This window comes from Phyllostomus hastatus, unplaced genomic scaffold (genome assembly GCF_019186645.2).
Source record: "Phyllostomus hastatus isolate PE091 unplaced genomic scaffold, TTU_PhHast_1.1 phas_scaffold_182, whole genome shotgun sequence".
Lineage (NCBI taxonomy): Eukaryota > Metazoa > Chordata > Mammalia > Chiroptera > Phyllostomidae > Phyllostomus > Phyllostomus hastatus.
Genome location: NW_025334013.1, coordinates 14,308,675 through 14,329,696, shown reverse-complemented (window position 1 = coordinate 14,329,696; position 21,022 = coordinate 14,308,675). Strand labels below are relative to the sequence as shown.

The following is a 21,022-nucleotide window of genomic DNA, read 5'->3' as shown; positions in this document are numbered from 1 at the left end:
ATTTCCATTCATTCATTCATTACTTGATACCCTTCTCCCATTGGCCAGCATTATGACCCCATTCTACTGATGAGTGATTTGTTCCAAGTCCCACAGCCAGTAATGGCGGAACTTGGATTTGGACGCTGGTCTGTGTGGTTCCAGCCCTTACCTTCTTTTCCATGTCCTTTCCCTCTGCCCCCAGCCTCCTTGGGTGACACAGGGAAAACTCTAAAATTGTGTTGCCTTTTTGGTTTTGTAGTTCTGCTGATAGACCTGCCAGCCAGGATTTCAGTGAACAAGTTGAGGAAGAACAAAGAGAAAGCACTAAGCCATCACAACTGGAGAAAAAAATAAAAAATGAAACTGGAAAAAAAAATGCTGAACTCTGAATGGGGTACTAGGGATCAGAGGGAGAATCCTTTTGCAAATTAACCATCGGTCACTGATAACGATCAGCTCACAGAGGGAGCCTAATTGGGCTGCCATGCTAAGAGGTGTCAACTCTTTGACAGTAGCTGGCAGGCCTTTGCTTTGGGCCCCTTCCCTCACATCCGAACCTCCCAGCCTTTTTTGAATTGAAAACTAAAAGACTGACGCAAGTCTTACTGCACCCCACCCCAGAGTCATGCACGCAGAACCCTTGGCACGCGATTTGGCTCAGGCAGACATGACTTCCATGCCATGTAGGAAGATTTTTTTCCCTACTCCACATCTTTTCCCAAGCTCTGTTATTCCCTGTTCATAGCTGGCATTGGGGCCTTTGAGGCAGGGAGCGGATCATCTTGAACTGAGTCTTTCTGCCTGAAGGGTACAGTGGTGCCCCTCAGTTCCGTGGCCACTGGAAGGTCCTGAACCCAAGAGTCTGCCTTGGCCTTGGCAATGCGTCATCCCTGTGCTATCTGGGGCCCAAGCTCCAGAAAAAGTCTGTGGGGTGAGGGTCCTTGTCATGCTTCTGCCATGGTGACATCAGCTTACTTTTTCAGCTGATAGGAAGGTGCCTTAGGCAAAGCTGGAGTCTTCTGGGAAAGGCTTGGGAGCAGGTGTGGGGGGCCTGTCCGGGGTCTCCTCCTATGACTGTCCCTGGCCTTCCGGCAGCCCCAGCCTAAGCCTCCTGGGTGCTGTGCTCCCTAAAACAGCTTGCGTGCAGGAGCCCATGAGCTCTTGGGAGCCTGGGCAGGTCACTCACCCTCTCTGAGCTGTTCCCCTACTTGTAAAAACAGGAGTGGTCTAGCACCTACCTCGTAGGGTGATTGTGCAGAGGCCGCTGGGTCTCCATCTGCCTTGGTACAGCCTTAGGGCAGCTGCCTGGAGGAACTTCAGCCCGAGTTCTTTACATGCCCTGAGCATCACCCACTCTGAATTGGTGACCACCTGCCTCCTTCCACCCACCAAGTACCTCCTCCTGGATGAATCCTGTGAATAAACCGTGTACAGAAATCTGCCACCATCTTCGGTTTTTCAACAGTCAGATTTGGGGCGAGTCTGTTGGAAGGCTTGAAAATCCTCTCACAGAAGATGCAACACACACAAGCTTTAAATGGCAGGAGCAGGACCGAAACCCAGGTCTTCTGCTTCCTGTCATTGTGCTCGATGCAATGAGAGATCCAGGACCACACACAATGGTCGGTGGGTGCCTTCCAGGAACTCCCGGCCTGGCGGGAAAAGAAGTCACAGGCACAGACTTCCATACCGGACGGGATGTGATGCATGTCCGAGGTATGGATATTACCTGTAGAAGTGTGGAGGGCGCTGCTTGGATACCCAGGAGCTCCTTATACTTTAATATGGCTGGGAATGCCCTGGGGGTTGTGCTAAAATGCACAGTCTGATTCAGTGGGTCTGGGGTGGGGCCTGAGATTTCTCAGTTTCAACAAGATTCCGGGTGATGCCCACACTGCTGGTCCACACTTGAGTACTAAGGGTTTAGATATCCAGATCTTTCTCTGCATTACCTAGTCTGACATCTAAATGTCTGGAAAACAAAAGCAGAACAAAACAGCAACTACTATCAATTTAATACTGTCAATACCTGTCACTCTTGGGCTTTTTAAAGGGGGCACCCTGGGGCGATATTCAGTAGTCACTGTGTAAATATTCGCTGAGCTCCCCGTGTCATAGGGATTTACAGCCTAGGAAAAAATACAGAACTGACTGTCCACCCTTAATAACCTCACTCTTTACAGAGGAGATGAGTCAGAATAAACAGCAAAAGAACTGGTTGGCTCCAGTCCGCCCATCTATACAGTACCCATCGACATTCATAGAAAGACCCAGACAAGTATGAATAGGCCTCAGACTGTGCGCACCAGCAGGTGTCAATGCCCTCCCACCCGCTCTTCCTGTGTCCCGCCCCCACCCCCAGACCCACTGCAATTCCTGCGCCCCACTGTGCAGACCAGAATAGGCATCCAACATTGCAAATCTCGCCTGTCACAGCCCCCTACTCTACCACCCCCATGTAAAACCTTCCTTCCTTTCTCTCCCTACTGCTCTTGGCAGGGTCTGCAAGGCCCGAGGGGCTGGCCTTGGACCCGCCCCCACACACTGTGCTCCGGCCACACTGGCCATGCCATGCTCCTCTCGCCCCACAGTCTGCACACACTGTCAGTTGGAATACACGATTTAACTCCATCTCCACCCTCCCATCCAAGATGAGAAACCGCCTCCAGCGTGTTAGACCATCCTGAAGCAGCCTGACCTCCAAGACAACGAGGGTGTGAGCTGCCAGGGAGTTAGCACTAACTGCTGCCACCCAGGAAGGTCTCCAAAGGGAGGGCAGCTGGCTGCCTTACAGGAGCAAAAAGACAAGGTCAGGGTGGGTGAACACAGACATTGGGATGGCGGAGGGAAGGTCTCACCAGGAATGTTACGGCCAAAAGAACTTGGAAACAAAAGCACATTCAAGATCCTATGACAAATTGAGAAGAGGGTTCAAGAGGTTACAGGAACCTGAAGCACTATATGGAATCAGAAGTCTTTCTTAGCAGTCCAGACTACCAGGTCTCTAACTTCAGCCCCGAGTTTTCTTGAGCTCCAGACTGAAGCCACCAAGTGCCCATCTGGACATCTCCCCCAAGAACGGTGCCCCCGCCCCTCAATACCATCAATCTGAAACTGAACTCACAACTTCTTTCTTAAATCCGCTCTTCTGCCTTTTCTCTCTCTCTCAACTACTAGTTCGTTACTTGTACCATCTTTGACCCTCTCCCCTTGCCCTCTTCCCTTTCCCGGTCAGCAGCTGTACAGTCTCCCACTTGTCCAGCCCCTCCCCACTGCCATCCCTATCAACACTGTCTTTCCGGCTTGCTTTCTTGGACTTACACAGAGACCTTCCGCTCATCTCCCAGTTCAAAGCACTCCCTCCCTTACCTGCCTCTCCCCTCCATGGCCTTCCCCAACCACCTTCAGTGGGTTTCTACCAGCTGCTGAAGAAAATGCAAACCCCTTGGTTTGCCTCTGTAAGTCCCCCTCCACCTGCCTTCTGCCTTTGGTGGCGTGTCTTCCATCCCCGCTGCCCACCCGCTGCAGCCTAACGGAGCTATGGCCCTGCTCCTGAAAACCTCATGGACCTTCCCAGACGTGACTGCCTCTTCTGATTGTCTCGCCCCTGCCCCGTCCGAATCCTACCTGTTCTTCAAGGCTCATCTCAGGTGTACTGCACATCTACTGTGAAGTCTCCTGGCCACAAGAGATGGTCCCTCAGAACTCCCAGAGCGTGTGAAACTCCAGTGATTACACTGCATTCTGCCATGACGGTAACAATGATGACGGACTCTTTGTGTGACAGTGCCTGTCAACAATAATTTCTTAGTTCTTAAGCATTTGCTAGCTGGGTATCTTGGACACCTTGTGTAACTTCTCCATGCCTCCTCTTTTCATCTGTAAAATGGTACAAGAGCACCCAGCTCCAAGGATTGCTGTGAGGATTCATTAGAATCATGCCTGACACCTAGGACCTGGTTAGTAAATGTGAGCTGTTACGCAACTGTGAGTACAGGGGAGCACTTTATATTGCTCAGCCAACCCTGAGACACCCTGAACTAGATCACATTATTATATGCGTTTAAAAAAAAGATTTTATTTATTTATTTTTTGAGAGGGGGAGGGAGGAAGAGAGGGGAAGAAACATCAAGTGTGCTTGCCTCTCATATGCCCCCAACAGGGGACCTGGCCCGCAACCCAGGCATGTGCCTTAGACTGGGAATCAAACCAGCGACCCTTTGGTTCACAGGCTGGCATTCAATCCACTGAACCACACCAGCCGTGACTATTACACTCCTTTTTATTGTAAAATATACGTAATGTAAAATTTACCACCTTAACCATTTTTAAGGTTACGTACAATTCAGTAATGTTAAGTACATTCACATGTTTGTCCAGCCATTCTCCAGAACACTTTTATCTTGCAAAACAAACCTCTACACCTATGAAACAATTCCCCATTTCCCCCTTCCCCCAGCCCCTGGCAAGCTCTATTCTATTTTCTGTCTCTAGAAATTGTATTATTATACTCTTTTTACAGACTGGGAAAACCAAGGTTCAGAGAGTCATTTGGTTCCAGGAGACAGAATCTGAACTTGAACCCAGGCCCCTATTCCTGCTCTGAGCCACTCGGAAATGTGGCTTCAGCTCACAGCATGATTCATTTGCTTCCCCCCCAACAGTGATGGCCACTGCGGATCCAGAACTTCCTCTGTGCCCATGCGTTTGCAGCCATTCTCACATTTAGTCTTCACAGAAGCCCTGCAGTCATTGTGAGGGGGCGGCGTCCTATCTCCCAGCACAGTCTATGGTACTAAACAGAGACACAATAAACACGTTTGGTGACTATGGGCCTATCTGATGCTTTTAAGCAGGCTAAACAAATGAGATAAGTTTGTTGTACCATTTTAATGCAATTGTTTACTTTTTTTTTTTACGTTGATAGGAGAAAACCAGCTGAAACGCATGAGGTCACAAAGAGTTTCCTAATCTCTCCACTCCCCCGTCTTCCTGCAGGGTCAATCTGCTCTTCTCACCCCAGGCCAGCCCCCAGCTGCCCCCTCATTTGCACCTCAGCACCAGCTTGGCTGATCCACAGCCAAAGGCAGAGACAGGCAGGCAGGCAGACAAAGGAACATAAGAGACTGTCCTCCTCTGCTTCCTCCCCCTGTCACTCCACTCCCACACTCTTCCCTTTAGCCGTCCCCAATCCTGACCATCCTGGAAACGCTCTGTCCTTTCATGCCTCCATGACTTTGCACATGCTGTTCTCGTAGACCGGAATGCCGTCCGTCCCTCCCCTTGTTCTCCACCTACAAGACTCCTACAGTTTTGGCAAGCCAGCTCAGATGTCATCTCCTCCGCGAAGCGTCCTCCCATCCCCCGGCTGAGTTCGCCCCTCTCCTTGGTGCACACCAGCTAGCTCATCATCTCACACTCTAGCAGCTGGACTGCAATGACTGCAAGTCGGTGTGTCCCCCGTGTCCCCAGCTCCTTGTGCTGTGTTGGGGCTTCCTCACTGCCCCTAGCAGGGTCAAGAGAGAAGCCCGGGTCACTTCAGTTTTTTTTTTTTTTTTATATTCCAGGTATAATTTGAAAATGAAGAGATGACAGAACGACATCACAAATTTTGAGGCACAGTTTTAAATGTTTAACAAATTAATACTTCTAGTACAAAAAAGTCACAACATAATTGTGCAGCTCACAAGATAATGACAGGATTTATTAAAACAACAATTTACAGGGCTCCATAGTCAGGGTGGCCTATTAATAAGAAACAAGCTTAAGGACGTACAAGGAGGGTCTTCAATCAAATTGGTCAGTGGATCTGACATAACCTGCAACTCCATCTGGAGACCCTGCACAAATGGTTCTTCTGGCCCCTTTCCCCAGGGATAGGCTGTGCTGCTCTCTCTGCACACAGTAGGTGCTCGCTGTTTGCTGAATCATGGGGCAAACACAGTTTTCCAAGTTGGTTATTGAAAACCCGCACACAATAAGTATTCCCGAGAAACAATGAAGTCCTGAACAATGAGCAGGAAGCCACCTCCTCCTCCAGTGACCTCAACCCTCAGGGTCCAGCTGAAAGCTGCAACAGGAAGCCCCTCACCCGCTTTCTTTCCTCCCCTTCTTTCATCCCCGCTACCCCCAGCCCCCCACTCCAGGGCACGAAAAGCAGTCACGCTTTCCATCTTTCTCAGCCTCTCTTCTACACCCTCTGGAGGATCCCAGGTGAAGAAAGAGAACAACACTTACAGGAGACTAGCAGCCAGGCTGGGTTTAGAGGGTCGCCCTGCCCCCAGCCAGGCCTAGGAATAAAAGAAACAGCAGAGGACAAAGAAGGATTTAAAGCACTGGAGCAAGAGGGGAGAAAAGGCCTGAGAAAGTTTACAAAGCAATCTGTCAGAGAAGGGATGAAAAGCAAGCCCTGCTGAGCTAAGGGGCTTGGCCACTCAGCTTACTTCACTTGAGCCCCAGTTAGATACCTGCAGTTATTAAGCCACAGTAGGAACCGATCTCTCTCCTCTTATCCCAGAGAGTTTCCTAAGGGTGAGACCTTAACTTGCTGGGTTCCTGGCAGCTCTAAATACCTCTGCTCTACTGGGCTCAATTCACCACACTGGTCCATCTACCAGTTCCTTCTGGATTTCCAGCAGAAACATTATGTAAGGGTAAGGTCACCAGCAGAAACTCAGAGCTATCAAGCTATTCTGACTTCCCAGATTTTCTGAGCCAGTGGAAATGTCCACGGGCCTCTCTGGAAGTCACCATAAGAGTGATTAATAACAACTATCATAAGAGTCCTCACTTCAAAGTCATCTCGTGTGGTGCTCACCGCCACCTTAGGTGTGATCACCCCATTTTACAGAAAGGGAAATGGGCCTGGAGAGATTAAAAGACTTTCCAGAGGATACACAGCCTGGATCACAACCCAGGTGTGTCTGATCTTGACTGCTTTTGGGGGACCCTCTGTGGCTCTTTTCTTTTGTGGTGGTGGTGGTGGTGATACCCATACCGATTCTGGATGGGGTATAATGGTACAATTCTGTGGTATCTAAAGAATTCCTACCCTCACAGTTAGGGGTGAGGAGGAGGAGAGTCTGCCTCATGGCTGAGTAGAGCCCTAGTTCTTTGTAGACACTTGAGTAATTTAACCATAAATAACTGGGCACTGGGAACAGGACACTCACCAATAAAAGCATAGCCTGGAGTTATGTTCGAGAAAAGAAATTCAAGTCACTCAGTGGGTGGATGTATCTGCAAAACAAAAGCAAAGCCCCTTTCCCAGAGCAGGCAGAGAAGTCTCCTGTACAGTTAGAGACAACAGGCTTCTGGGCACGTAGCCAAGGTTCTGGGGATATTTATAACTTGAAGAGGGTGGGAGTCCCTAATAAGCTGCTATATTCTTTTTCCATCACTTCCCTCTCCAAGGCTACAGCGAGCTCAGAGCTCTTCCCCACGCAGAATGCCTGCTATGCCTAGTGCTTGGCTTCCATTGTCTAATTTTCTCATCCTGGCTGGGGAAAGGGAAGGCTGCAAGTCCTTCCGTTCGGAAGAAATCCAGCTGAATGCAGCTTAGCTGCTGGTGGTGTTCCTTGGCTAGCCACTGTGGTCTCAGAGGGATCTGCCTATGAGTCTGTAGTTTCTTAGCTGCCTAAGAATCTGTGGGATCCGCCTACAATCTCTGGGTTTTGCCTGCAAGTCTACGGAATCGAGATCTACTTGCGGGTCTGAAATATCCGGGATCTGCCAGTAGCTATCTCTAGAATCTTTCCGAACGCCTGAAGTCTCAAAGAACTCTGCTTGCGGATTTGGAATCTGTTTAGGGTCTCTCGGATCTTGGAGCAGGGATCTAGTGGGTCTTTTACACGCCAGGAGGTAAGTCTGTTCGTTCTCAGCTCGGGTTTTCGGCTTCCCACTTTCAGCCGATCAGGGTGGGCTAATATCCCGAGGGGCCGGCTCAAGCCTTCAGAGGCTCAATTACTGCCGGAGGCCGCCAAGAACCCTTGGGGCAGACAGCCCTCAGGATGGTAAGGTCGGCCCTTCCCAGTCTGAAGTCTGCCTGGCTCGCTCCTCCTCACGCGCCCTATCCCCCGACCCTTGCTCAGGGTTTTGGCTTTTCCTTTGCTGGGCGTAACTCAGCCCATCCCTTAAGGGTCGCTCTCTTTGGAAGGACGCGGTCAGACTCCCCTATAGGGTTAACAGCGGTGGAGTTTGGACACCGCCTGGCCCAGCCAAGGACCCCACTCATTAATCCTCGCTGGCGCGGGGCCCCTTGGGAGTTGCAGTCTCCGTAGCAGCGTGCGAATGCCGCGGGCGCTGCTGGGAGATGTAGTGCGTGAGCCGAGCTCAAAGTTCTAGCTTGGCTGCAGAGTCTCCCCTGGGGAGTGGGCGGCTGCCTCTTTCCTCTCTAGCCCCGGCTGCCAAATGAGCGCTAATCCCAGAGAAAGCTAACTCAGGCCAGCGCCTAAATTAGGCCTGACGTCGCAATTAAGGTTCTACTCAAGATAAGCTTCTAGGGACGTGAGGAGAAGCAGGGCAACTTCCCTGCTTTAATCGGGCTTTTGTCTCCAACAGAAGAAAGCAGAAGATACTCTGTCTAGGCTAGGAGGACGCACTTTTTCTTTTACCCTTTTGTTCTTTTCCCTCCTTTGGCTTTTGGCCCCTAACTGGCCTTTGTACGCCGGGATGGAACTCAAACTCCCGACAGGCCATAGGGGCAGGCGCAGGCGTGATAGAGGCTCCCAGTCATGCTACAAGAGGCTGGCCTAGTGTTCGGCCTCTGATTGGCAGAGCATTTTTCGAGCTTCGCTCGCTGATTGGCTGAGGCAGCTGCCGGAAAGGGCCCAGCCTCGAGATGCAAGAGCGGAGGCGTTCCATGGGCTGGGCTGAGAGCCTCCTCCCTGAGACTGCAGCGGCTTGACCCCCGGCCCGGCAGGGACATTGCCAGGGAGCTGTCCTAGTAAATTCCGGCACTGCCTCCACCCCATGGTGGTGGAGACACAGAGGGCGGGTAGCGCTCTAGGGTCAGGGAGGAGAGTGACCCTGCCCGGGCCCAGGGCCCTCCCCAGCCGCCTGGCGGCCAGAACTCCAGCCCTGGGGAGTGGGCAGGGCCTGTTTTCTGTGCCTCACGCCCTGCTTTTCGCCTTCTTTAGTGCTGTCTGCTAGCTGCTTTTCCTGCTCTCTCTCCTGGGAGGCGAATCCTTGAGCCCGAGATGGCAGCCACCCTGCTTATGGCTGGGTCCCAGGTAAGCCAGGGGTGGCTTCGCGGACCCTGCCTCGGCTTACCCACCTGGTCCCGGCGTTTCTTTGCTCTGCAAGTACCTGTGGGAATTTTCCTGGGATTAGTAATTAGCTCGTTTCGGTATTATGCCTCCAGGGACCCGGTACCAGACCTGTTTAGCCACAAACGAGCATTTACTGAACACCTGCCTTATGCCTTTAAATACCGGAGAGAGAAAAGATGGATGAAACGGGCCCTTGCTCACAATCTATAGGGAGATGGATGCCTCTGGTTAACCGTGATACAACGTGATAAGAGCTCTGTTTTCTGTAGGAACAAAGTGCTGTGTGGGAACGAAGGAGTGGGAGTCATTAATTCTATCTCAGGGGTCCGAGGGAGGAGGGGCACTCAAGAACAGTTGGAACCGGAACAGGGCCTAAAAGAAGAGTAGAATTTCCAGATCATATATTTCCAAATATAAAGCCCAGCTCTTTCTTATATTTGTAACTTATTTCGCTTCGTGCGTTCTTTTTATTTCTTAAAACCCTTTGTCAATTAAATATTTGTCAGTTAAAGATTTTCCTCATCTGGGGGAAAAATAAGAATAGTAGGATATCTATAGTTTAAGAAAGATATTCCAGGAAAAGAGGAACAGTGTGAGCAAAGGTATTGAGCGAAAGGTATAGGTGCTAGATGTGTTCTGAGCAAAGTACAGCTAGAGGGTAAGGTTCTGGTGTTGGTCAGGGATATCTGGTCATTTGACCAGAGCAATTAGCTTGCAAATTGCTCCCCTCTTTACTATATCTCTTTCTAGCTTTTTTATTTCCTCTTTGGACTCTACAAAGCAGACTTAATACGTTTTGCTTCCTCAACAGTTCTAGCCCAGTCTGTAATTTCAAGGAGAAAAACTGGTCATAACCTCTGAGACACCAAGTAATGAGGAAGCATTGTGTGATTTCAGGCACCCGTGACATTTGAAGACATGGCCATGTACCTCACCCGGGAAGAATGGAGACCCCTGGACCCTACACAAAGGGACCTTTACAGGGATGTTATGCAAGAGAATTATGGAAATGTTGTCTCATTAGGTAAGTAAGGGTTCTCTTCCATTCTTCACCCCACATTTTTGAGGCTGTGTCCAAAATGGCTTAGTTCTTTCAACACAACCTAGTTGTTTGATTTTTTAAGGCACTTAACTGGGTAGTGGCTTGAGTTGAGTCCTCAGAAATATTTGAGTGTGGGGACATCAGGGTCATGTTGTCTAAAAAGAAAGAATGTTTCTGCATATTTTAAAAACATTTAGATTTCTCATGCCCTGAGACATTTGCCTTTTCCCAGCCTGTTTGTACAGGTCACTGACCAAACATATCTGATAAAATGGTGTCCAGGATATAAATACCCCCATAGCCCTGGCTGATGTGGCTCAGTGGATTGAGCGCCAGTCTGTGAACCAAACTGAAAGGTGGCGGGTTCAATTCCCAGTCAGGGCACATGCCTGGGTTGCAGGCCAGGTCCCCAGTTGGGGACGTGTAAAGAGCAACACAATCTCTGTATCTCTCGCACATCCATGTTTTTCTTCCTCTTTTTCACCCTCCTTTCCCTGTCTCTAAAAATAGATAAATAAAATTTTTAAGCGCTCACCCTAAATAATGCTTTTACTAGAAGATGAGAGGGTTCTGCCCCAGGTTCATGAGAGGACAAAAGCCACCTTTCTGTATTTATTTTGGCTTCAGAGCCCTAGCTTTGCCTTAGGTCCTGTATCTGGAGTAGGTAGGTCCTTGTCTAGAGATGTTTCAGAGTTGAGCATAGATTTGAGTATGTCAGATGTTGTTCCAGGAAAATCCTGAACTAAATGAGATTACAAATTGGTATACTGGCGAGGGAAGCTAATTTTTTTAATGATCAGCAAACCTGTCATTTCTCTTAGCTGTCCTTTGGTCTGAGTATAACCAGAACAAATAGTATGTTCTTGAGCTGAACGGCCTTTAAATTCACTCTGTCTCCTGTTCAGACTCAACAGAAGTTAACAACATGTGAGCTTCACTGGGTCATCTGCCACTCATTAAAGACTAATCCTGTCTTTGAAATCTTTATTCCTAGAGCCTATTCCAGAACAAAAGGCAAATATGAAGGGTTTTCTTTTTAACTCAGGCTCTCTCTGATTTCCCAAGTTTCTTGGATCCTTCCTTTAGAAAAGCAACCGGAAATGAAGTTATATACCCAGATCTATTGCAGTCTGTTACCCAAATATTCCACTTAATCCAACAAAAATAAGAAGTGAGAATCTTAAAGAAATATGCATTTATATGTCTATGATTCAGTCCAAGGAGCACTTAAGGATGGAAGCATGGAAGCACCAAAAAAAAAAAAGTTTTCGCCCAAGTAAGTTTGGGAGTGGGTTAAATAACGTGTACAAGGCTTATTTGCGTCAAGACTCTTTAGAACCTTTAACATGTTATCAGACACTGTGAATTTCTAAGAAGATGTTGCACACATCATTTACCACACTAATTTATCCATGAACCCTTTTCTCCCAGCATGCCTAGTAACCTCTTTCTGAAGAGTGTACTAAGAAACACAGTTTGGAAAATGCAGTGTCTGGTAGAAAGTTTTTTTGTACACAGTGGTTGTATATTTTGACTTCCATTTGAAGACTGTACTTAGTCAATGCCAAGAATGTCCTACGCTAGGCATCTTTTTTGCCTTCTCCAACCTTCCCACCCCTATTTTCATTAAAAGATCACTGGAAAGTGTTATTTGGCAATCAATCACTTTTTTGGTCAATTAAAACTTGATACAGCCCCTTCTGATGTGGCTCAGTGGATTGAGTGCCAGCCTGCAAACCAAAGAGTTGCCGGTTTGATTCCTGGCTAGGACACATGCCTGGGTTGTGGGCCAGGTCCCCAGTAGGTAGTGCGGAGGAGGCAACCACACACTGATGTTTCTCTCCCTCTCTTTCTCCCTCCCTTCTCCTCTCTAAAAATGGATAAATAAGATCTTAAAAAAAAAAAACCCTTGATATAAATAGATAAAAAATCATTTTTCTCCATGCTAACCCAGAAGGTTCTTAGTAAATATTATATAATGATAATGATGAAGGCTTGCTCAGGTAAAAACAAACACATATACACACATGCATTCATACATAAAGTATCTAGGCTCTTGGCTATTAGAAATTCTAATTTAGAGTCTCATATTCTCTCTTTCTGGTTTTTTCCTTTTGAAAAATCAGGAATATGTACAATTTTTATGAAGAACCATTGACAGTATTGATACAGAGCATGAACCTTTATCAGACAAACCTGAATTTGAATATTGGCTCCATCATTTACTACATGACCTTTTGTGGTGGTGTTTTTTTTCCCAACCACAGTTTACATTCAGTAAGTACCATTCAGATGTACAGCAAAGTGGCTGGAAAACCATGCACTCCGCAGAGTGGTCCCCTCACTGCCCCAAGCACCCACCTGGCCCAGTACTCAGTTATCTCGACATTGCTGACTCTATTTCCCATGCTGCAATCTGCACCTCTCTGGCTGTTCTACAACTACCAATTTGTACTGCTTCACCCCTTCACCTTTTCCATCCAACTCCCAACCCTCCTCCCCTCTGATACGTGTCGGTCTGTTCTCTGTATCTGTAAGTATGACCTTTTGGATGTCACTTCTCTTAGTCTTGGATTTCTCGTCTATAAAGTAGAAACCATCGTCATGCCTGACTCTCATAGCAATTGAGGTAATTCATGTAAAGGACTTAGCACAGTGCCTGGCACGCAGTAGATAATTTTCGTGTGTTTTTCAGTATTATTATTATTTACTCTCTCTTACAGATTTTGAGATCAGGAGTGAGAACGAGGTGAATCCAAAGCAAGAGATCAGTGACGATGTAGAATTTGGGACCGCATCCGAAAGACCTGTTGGGAATGCTGAAGAAAATCCTGAAAGTGAAGAGGCCTTCGAAAGCAGGGACAGATCGGAAGGACAGTGGGGAGACCTGACAGCAGAAGAGTGGGTCAGCTATCCTCTCCAGCAAGTCACGGACTTGCTCGTCCACAAAGAGGTTCACACAGGTATCCGCTATCACATATGTTCTCACTGTGGAAAGGCCTTTAGTCAGATCTCAGACCTTAATCGGCATCAGAAAACCCACACTGGAGATAGACCCTACAAGTGTTACGAGTGTGGAAAGGGCTTCAGTCGGAGCTCACACCTCATTCAGCATCAAAGAACACACACTGGGGAGAGACCCTACGACTGTAACGAGTGTGGGAAAAGTTTTGGAAGGAGCTCTCATCTCATCCAGCATCAGACAATCCACACTGGAGAAAAGCCCCACAAATGTAACGAGTGTGGGAAAAGTTTCTGCCGGCTATCCCACCTAATCCAACACCAAAGGACCCACAGTGGGGAGAAACCCTATGAGTGTGAGGAGTGTGGGAAAAGCTTCAGCCGGAGCTCTCACCTCGCCCAGCACCAGAGGACACACACAGGCGAGAAGCCTTACGAGTGTAATGAATGCGGGCGAGGCTTCAGTGAGAGGTCTGATCTCATCAAGCACTATCGAGTCCACACGGGAGAGAGGCCCTACAAGTGTGACGAGTGCGGGAAGAACTTCAGTCAGAACTCGGACCTCGTGCGCCATCGCAGAGCCCACACGGGAGAAAAGCCGTACCACTGTAACGAATGTGGGGAGAACTTCAGCCGCATCTCACACTTGGTTCAGCACCAGAGAACCCACACCGGGGAAAAGCCATATGAATGTAACGCTTGTGGGAAAAGCTTCAGCCGGAGCTCTCATCTCATCACACACCAGAAAATTCACACCGGAGAGAAGCCCTATGAGTGCAATGAATGTTGGCGCAGCTTTGGTGAAAGGTCAGATCTCATTAAGCACCAGAGAACCCACACAGGAGAGAAGCCTTATGAGTGCGTGCAGTGTGGAAAAGGTTTCACCCAGAGCTCCAACCTCATCACACATCAAAGAGTTCATACGGGGGAGAAGCCTTATGAATGTACTGAATGTGAGAAGAGTTTCAGCCGGAGCTCAGCTCTTATTAAACATAAGAGAGTTCACACTGACTAAGTCTTGTAATTATGACTGATAAATGATTCACTTGAAGGTACAATTTTATTTGCTATTAGAGAGCTCTCTCAAGACTGAGCTGCTTATACCGTACTGAATTTCCTTGCTGTAGGCCACAGTTTGAAACGTCAGTGAAGACAAGCCATTTGAAATTCTGACCCATGGCTTTGGGAATGTTATTCCCTCCTAAACATAGTGATTTTTATTCACTCAGTATTAACGAAGTACTTCATTGAAATCAGCCCCACATGTAACTGGACCTCTGAAGTCTAGGGGATAAAGGCTGATAAATACTCAGGCCTGGAAGTAGAGTAAATTTTTAAAAGTTCTTCCTCCTAGCCCTGGCTCCAAAAACTGTGCCGAGGGCAATGCTGGGCTGTAATAGGGTGGTCACAGCTGTTTTGGAAAAGGACAAGAGACTTTGCATGAATGGCCACACTTACTCACTTACCATAGTTGGGCACACGCATCTTCCCTTCCAAAGGGCTTTCTCCTTGAGTTGCTCATGCACTTGTAGCCTTCCGACGTCCTGAGAGCTGGATTCTGCACTATGGAGGCAATGATCATAACTTTTCTTCTCATTGTTTCTAATTAGCTTCTTTAAAGCTTGCATTTTTGTGAAAGCTAACTGAAGATATGGATTGCAAGGAAAAATGAAACAGGTTTGGGGACCAAGGACTCATCAGTGATGGTGATTTTAGCAAGTGATGCCCACTGTTGTCATTGCCATTAATCAGAATTGATTCGTTTTCTTTGGGGATCATTGTAGGGAACATTGCAATGAAAATAGCTTCAAGGAGAGATAGGACCATAAGTGATGGTGGAGCGTAAGGAGCAAGTGGAATTGATGGCTTCAGGGAAGGAAGCACAGAGTCCCTTCCCAAGGAACACAGGTCATTTCTGTGTTCTTTCCCCTCTGCCCTTTAAGGTCCCTTCTCCCTATACTATTAACTCTGGATCTGATAAGGGCCACGTCCCAGTGTTTCTCTTAGCTTGCATAAGGGCATGTGTATGTACAGTAACATGTGTGTTCCTGTGGTTTTTCCCATAGCAGAAACAACTCACACAGAAGTAGCATGTAACCGGGTGATGTTGATTGTGTGGCAGAGCTACAGACATAACTCCAATGTGAGAAATGTCCTTTTCACTCTATGAAGAAAAAATGTGAACACTAGTGCTCTAGTGTACGCTCTTTTGTAAGGTCTGTCTTTGGACAGAACTAAGCACTTGTCCGTATGTATCAGCCCATCGTGGGATATAAGGACTGGACGGATAGGTTGACTGTCCTGTTCTGAGACTGAATATCTTCTCTTTGGGCTAGTCACAAGGAATTAGTAAACGTATAGGAATGTATTTTCATCCTCTCAGCCTACAGATATAAAGTGATTAAGAGTTGACTTAATGTAAGCCCAGTAGTGTCAGTTCTCCCATCTCAGCCCATCTAAGAATTAAGAAGTGTCCCCAATGTTTTTGCTTATCCAAGTATTTGAGGGTGTGAGTGGAAGGGAATTAATGCCCAGGAGATGGGATTCAAGTAAGGAAATTGTTTATTTTTGAGTGTGCCTCAAGTTACTTCTACTGTGCTTTATTGTGAGAGTTTTAACATTTGAAACCTACTTTTGCCATAGCTCTTTGGAAGCTGGCGTTAAAAGAGCCAGTGGTCTCTCTAAAGTAGTGTACTGTACTGAGTTACGACCCACAGCCGTGTGGGACTAACACGACCTCCAAAGTAACAAAAAATCCCACTCCACCGATGAGCTTTTTTTCTGTTGTCACTCCTATTTAAATACAAACTCGGGCAGGGAGCGTGTTTTTTGTTCTATACAAACTCTTGCCAACTGTGGGTATTCATATTTTAATTGTTGTTGAATGACTTTCATGTTCTTGATGACTAAACTAAAATATGTCTCGTACCATATCAGTGTTGCTGATGGTTTTAATGAATATCAAAGTTCTGTTTCAGTGAGCTCCTAGGGCCTCAGCCTTGGAGTGGCCATAGAAGACAGTATCTTCATGACATAACTCTATTTCACTTCCTTTTCCTTCCCTACTCTCCCGCCCCGCCCCTCCCCACCCCCAACCTGTGCCTGCTGCTGCTTTGGCATCTTAAGTATCCCGGCCATCTCTCCATACATGTACACTCCAGCTGGGAAGTTAAAAGGGCAAGGGCCAGACCAGCTCCGTCTCCTCTCTGTCTGCCAGTTGCTGCCCATTTGTTGAACTTTGCGTAGAAGTTATGCATCGGACTCTCTTTGCTAATGCTTTTGCATGCCTTCTGCTCCCAAGACCCTGGCTGCTTCTGCACATACCCTGAACACTTCGTGCCTGTTTTCTATGGTTGTGGAGAGTGGATGAGTAAGTATGTAGAGCAGTTTTCCTTGTGGTATTGGTCACAGTTATCCTAGTGTCGATCTATATCTGTATTATTCTAACAATATTCTATAATTAAAAGTATAATTTTTAAAATCAAAACGCTGAGAATTATTGTAGTAATCCAGCACCAATTCATAAAATGGGTTTTCGTCAGATGCATTGAATTGGTGTGCAGTTATCTTCACATTCATGCACTTGTACTGATGTTCTGGAAATTTGGGAGTACATTGTCTTCACGCATTGGTGAGCTCTTGGATATTAACATATTTTGGGAAGATGCAAAAACCTGAACAATTTCCTGTGAAGATTAGGCTGGTGGCAAGGCAACGTGGTTGTATTTGGTAGGAGTGACTCATTAGCTCTGCAGAAGGGGGGGAGGGACATCCAAAAGGAAAAATGAAAGGAAGCCTTGTTGCCTCAAGGAGATATTTAGTCTTAAGAATACTGAAACAATTTCAACTGAACCAGTATTGGGATTCCAGAACAGATAACTCTTAGAAACAGTCAAAAGCTCTCTGTTTATGACATAATTGCACCGTCTTGCAGTTGGCGCAAGTGATTATGGCAGTGATTATGTGTTACCAGGCTGTGTCCACAATTTTCAAATTACAAGTAATTTTCTCTAATACAACCTTTTTTTAAAAAAATGAAGGGCCAGTCTAGGTGTAGAGGTAAGGAGAAGTGCTTTAAGTTGGGCAAAAATACAAACATGGAAGAAAAACTTGAGTTAATCTATGGACAACACTTGGAAAAGAAATTTCATCGAAACATTTTTTTTAAATTTTTTTTTTCCATTTTACATGTTCAGCATTTTTCATTTCTGGGAAGGAAATTAAAAGAAAATGTCAGTTCACCTGCAGAAATTCACCTGGAGTCTTCCCTGTAAGGCCATTTGATGTGTTAATGATTCATCATTATTATAACAAAGAAGATTTCCTCTTTGCTCGCTAGGGGTTGGTTAGGGAGGGCTCTGCCTCCAGGACATTAGTTCCCCATTGAGTGCCCTGAAATGATCATTTGTTCAGTGATGCCCTAGTGTTTCAAAGTTAGTGTTCAAAAAGGAATTCCTGTGCCCTAGGAGAAAAGGACTCTAAAGCATTGGTTAGATACACATCCCTGTGGTAGTGTAGCTGATTGGGGGGGGAGGGAGGGGAGGCCTGCTTCTCCATAGCAAACTTAAAGGGCCATTAGTAAAAGACAACAAACAAAAAAAACCCAAGGGGTAAAATTGATAGAAAAACTACCCCGTAATGACCTAAAATTGTTTCGTGGTTAAAGCTACTGTAGTATGTTTTCCTAAGTGCTTCATGTTCAAAGTTTGTATTGTTTTCAGCTTCTCCAAAGATGGTTTTGTTTTTTTATTAATACTGCTCAGAGGGATTGAAGCTGATGACATCAAGTTCTCACTTTGAATTTCACACCAGCCCCTGTAGATGGCTGCCTCGTGTACATCTCCACCTGGACATTACCCAGGCATTCCTTAAAAATCAAATTGCATGCTGAACTTACCTCTTTCTACCACCCCCACCTGCCTCTGTATTTCCTAACTCACTCAGTGCCTAATTGTCCAAGCTAGAAACTTGTACATCATACTCGACAATTCCTGCTCCTTTAGCCACCCCCCAGTCAGTAATAGTAGTTGAATAAACTAGTCATCCAGAAGTGGCCATACCACCTCTTAAATATTTTTCCAGTGCACCTACCTTGCTCTGTTGCCACTACTTACCATGTGCCCTTGGTCAAGCTACTTAGCTCTTCTGGTTCCTTGCGTTTCCCATTGTTAATTGGGAGTAATTATATCTACCTCATAGAGTTGCAAAAATTAAGAGAGAACAAGGCTCAAAATATTAGCTGCAATTATTCAGAGCACTAGCAGCCACGTCTTCCTAATGGAAACAGCCTTCTCATGAGTCTCTCCTTTTCTGTTTTCAAACCCCTTCAGTCTATTCGCCCTGCTGCAGCTCGAATGAGCTTCCTGAAGGGCAAATCCCTTCTTGCCACTCTTGTGTATAGCCTCCTCCCACTTCCCATCACCAGCAGCAGACAGTACACTACTGCGGTGTGATTTATGGGGAGGCCAGCCATGATCTGGCCCCTCAGCTTCCGCTCTCTGCACTTCCCCTGCACTTGGCAGCACACTCCAAGTTGCATCTCTTCCTCTCTGCTCTTCTGGCCAACTCCTCCTCCGGCTTTCACACCAGGCTTGTCTAGGAAACCTTCCCTGATCCCACCAGACTGGGTCCAGCCGGTGTTCCCTTCAGTGTTCTCTGGATTCGTCCCAACCAAAGCACTTTATTTCTGTTTCGTTGCCAGTTTGCTTTTTCATCTCCTTAGACTTTGCCATCCTTGAAGAAGTCACTGTATCTTACCATCGTGTCTTCAACGCCTAGCAAATGTTTTACTTACAGTAGGCAGGCAGCAAATATTTCTTGGGTAAATGAGAGGGAAGTATGTATAAATTTCATTCCCTTCAGCAGTGCTGGTGGCTTCATTTCTAATTTGTCACAACACATTCTACTCACAAAAGAACTGTAGAAATTCCGTCATTGGGTATCTAGTGGGGCCTTTATGCAAAGGGGAGAGCGTTCCTAGAGGCAATGTAACCCATCTAAGACCCACCCTCGCCCTGGCTGGCGTAGCTCAGTGGATTGAGCTCAGGCTGTGAACCAAAGCATCGCAGGTTCGATTCCCAGTCAGGGCACACACGTGGGTTGCAAGCCACGGCCCCCAGCAACCGCACATTGCTGTTTCTCTCTCTCTCTCTCTTTCTCCTTCCCTTCCCTCCCTAAAAATAAAATCTTAAAAATAACAATAAAATTATTTTTAAAAAAAGACCTACCCTCGACCCCACCCGCCTTGGTAAAGCTGGGATAAAGACATCAGCTCCTGAGGGCTCATTGTCATCTTTGGAGGGTTATCTCGGAATAGATCTTTCTTTGCAGCTTTGGAGGCGTGTTGCAAGGCAGGCTCTCAGTACAGGAGTTCAGGTGGGATTCTAGGTTCTCTGCTCTAGGTGTGGTGTCTGATTAACCTCTGAATCCTCCAAGCCAAGCACATAAACAAATGGTTGTTACTATTTTGGAGAGGATCAGATTCCCTTGAGACTCTAATGAAAGTTTTGGATCACTTGTTTTTAGTGATTAAAAAAAAGATTTTATTTATTTTTAGAGAGATAGTCAAAGGAGGGAGAAAGAGAAACATCAATGTATGAGAGATGCATTGACTAGTTGCCTCTTGCATGCCCCCAGCCAGGGACCTGGCCCGCAACCCAGGCATGTGCCCTGACCAGGAATCGAACTGATGACCTTTTGGGTCACAGGCTGGTGATCAATCCACTGAGCCACACCAGCCAGGGCTTTATCGAGTTTTGAGAGTCCTTAATATATTTTGGACATAATTCCTTTATTAGATATATTATTTGCAAATATTTCCCCCAGTCTTTGGCTTGTCTTTTCATTCTTTCTCTTTTTTTATTTTTAAGAAAGATTTTATTTCTTTTTAGAGAGTGGGGAAGAGAAAGAAAAAGAGAGGGAGAGAAACATCGATCAGTTGTCTCTCATACATCCCCAACCCAGGATCTGGCCCCCCACCCAGGCACGTCCCCAGACTGAGAATCAAACCAGCGACCCTTCAGTTTGTGGAAGAGTGCTCAACCCACTGAGCCACACCAGTCAGGGCTTGTCTTTTCATTCTCTTAATAGTGTCTTTGAAAGGACCAAAGTTTTAAATTTTGATTAAGTCCAGTTTTCCAGTGGGATTTTTACCCAAGATTTCCTTTTCTAAATCTCTACATTGATAGCTCTTGAATCATAGAACTTACATCTTTGGTTTTTAGGCAAGGCAGGGAAGAAGCATGCTTTCTGGACTTCATGCTTGTGTAGTTACACCCACATTTTTGGAGTTTGGGTCTTAGCCCAGGTAGTATGGCCATTAGGCGGCAGTAATGAGGCCCCCTCCCTGAACCCTGCTCTTTAGAAGCCTCGGATCTGGGCCTCCTTCTGTTTCACTTTTCCCCGGGGGGACAAGGGAATCAGAGCTCACACTGCCTCCTCCCCTTCTAGATCACACACCCAAGTGTCCAGGGCCTTGCAGTTCTTTGCTCAAACATCCTATGAACAAACCTCTCCCCCAGCTTTGTTCTCTTGAGGGCAAACCAAGCTGCCTGTGCATACCCCTGGGCCTTAGGTTTGGGAGGATGGACAGAGCTTGGGCTTGCTGGTTGAGTAGCCCCCTGTGGACATGACAGCCCTCCAGCAATGGGACAGAGCCAGAACAGGAAAAGAAGGGGCAAGCCTCATTTGCATTCTTGCTCCAGTCCTGGCTCTAGGTGTAACTATCAAACATTCCCATGAGTGATTTAGGATGAGTCAGAACCTGTGA

The 21,022-nt window shown here is 46.8% G+C and overlaps 2 protein-coding genes across 8 annotated transcripts in view; both read left to right on the top strand.

Annotated features, from left to right (window-relative positions):
- Positions 1–358, top strand: part of TCEA3 (transcription elongation factor A3) — a 34,484-nt gene extending 34,126 nt beyond the window's left edge. For both annotated transcript variants that reach the window (XM_045859923.1, XM_045859924.1), the window contains exon 11: positions 242–358. In XM_045859923.1, the coding sequence (XP_045715879.1) occupies positions 242–250 (9 nt within the window). In that variant the 3' untranslated portion in view covers positions 251–358. The remainder of the gene's footprint in view (positions 1–241) is intronic.
- A 7,017-nt stretch (positions 359–7,375) lies between these two features.
- On the top strand, positions 7,376–16,741 carry ZNF436 (zinc finger protein 436). 6 transcript variants are annotated; one of them, XM_045859573.1, is made up of 4 exons: positions 7,376–7,842; positions 9,120–9,212; positions 10,149–10,275; positions 13,017–16,741. In XM_045859573.1, exons 2-4 carry the CDS (start codon positions 9,180–9,182, stop codon positions 14,267–14,269), a joined length of 1,413 nt encoding a protein of 470 aa, XP_045715529.1. In that variant the 5' UTR covers positions 7,376–7,842; positions 9,120–9,179; the 3' UTR covers positions 14,270–16,741. The 6 variants fall into 6 exon arrangements, with proteins under 6 accessions (XP_045715529.1, XP_045715532.1, XP_045715528.1 ...); XM_045859574.1 differs by lacking the exon at positions 7,376–7,842 and adding an exon at positions 8,895–8,926; XM_045859576.1 differs by lacking the exon at positions 9,120–9,212.
- The last annotated feature ends 4,281 nt before the right edge of the window (positions 16,742–21,022 follow it).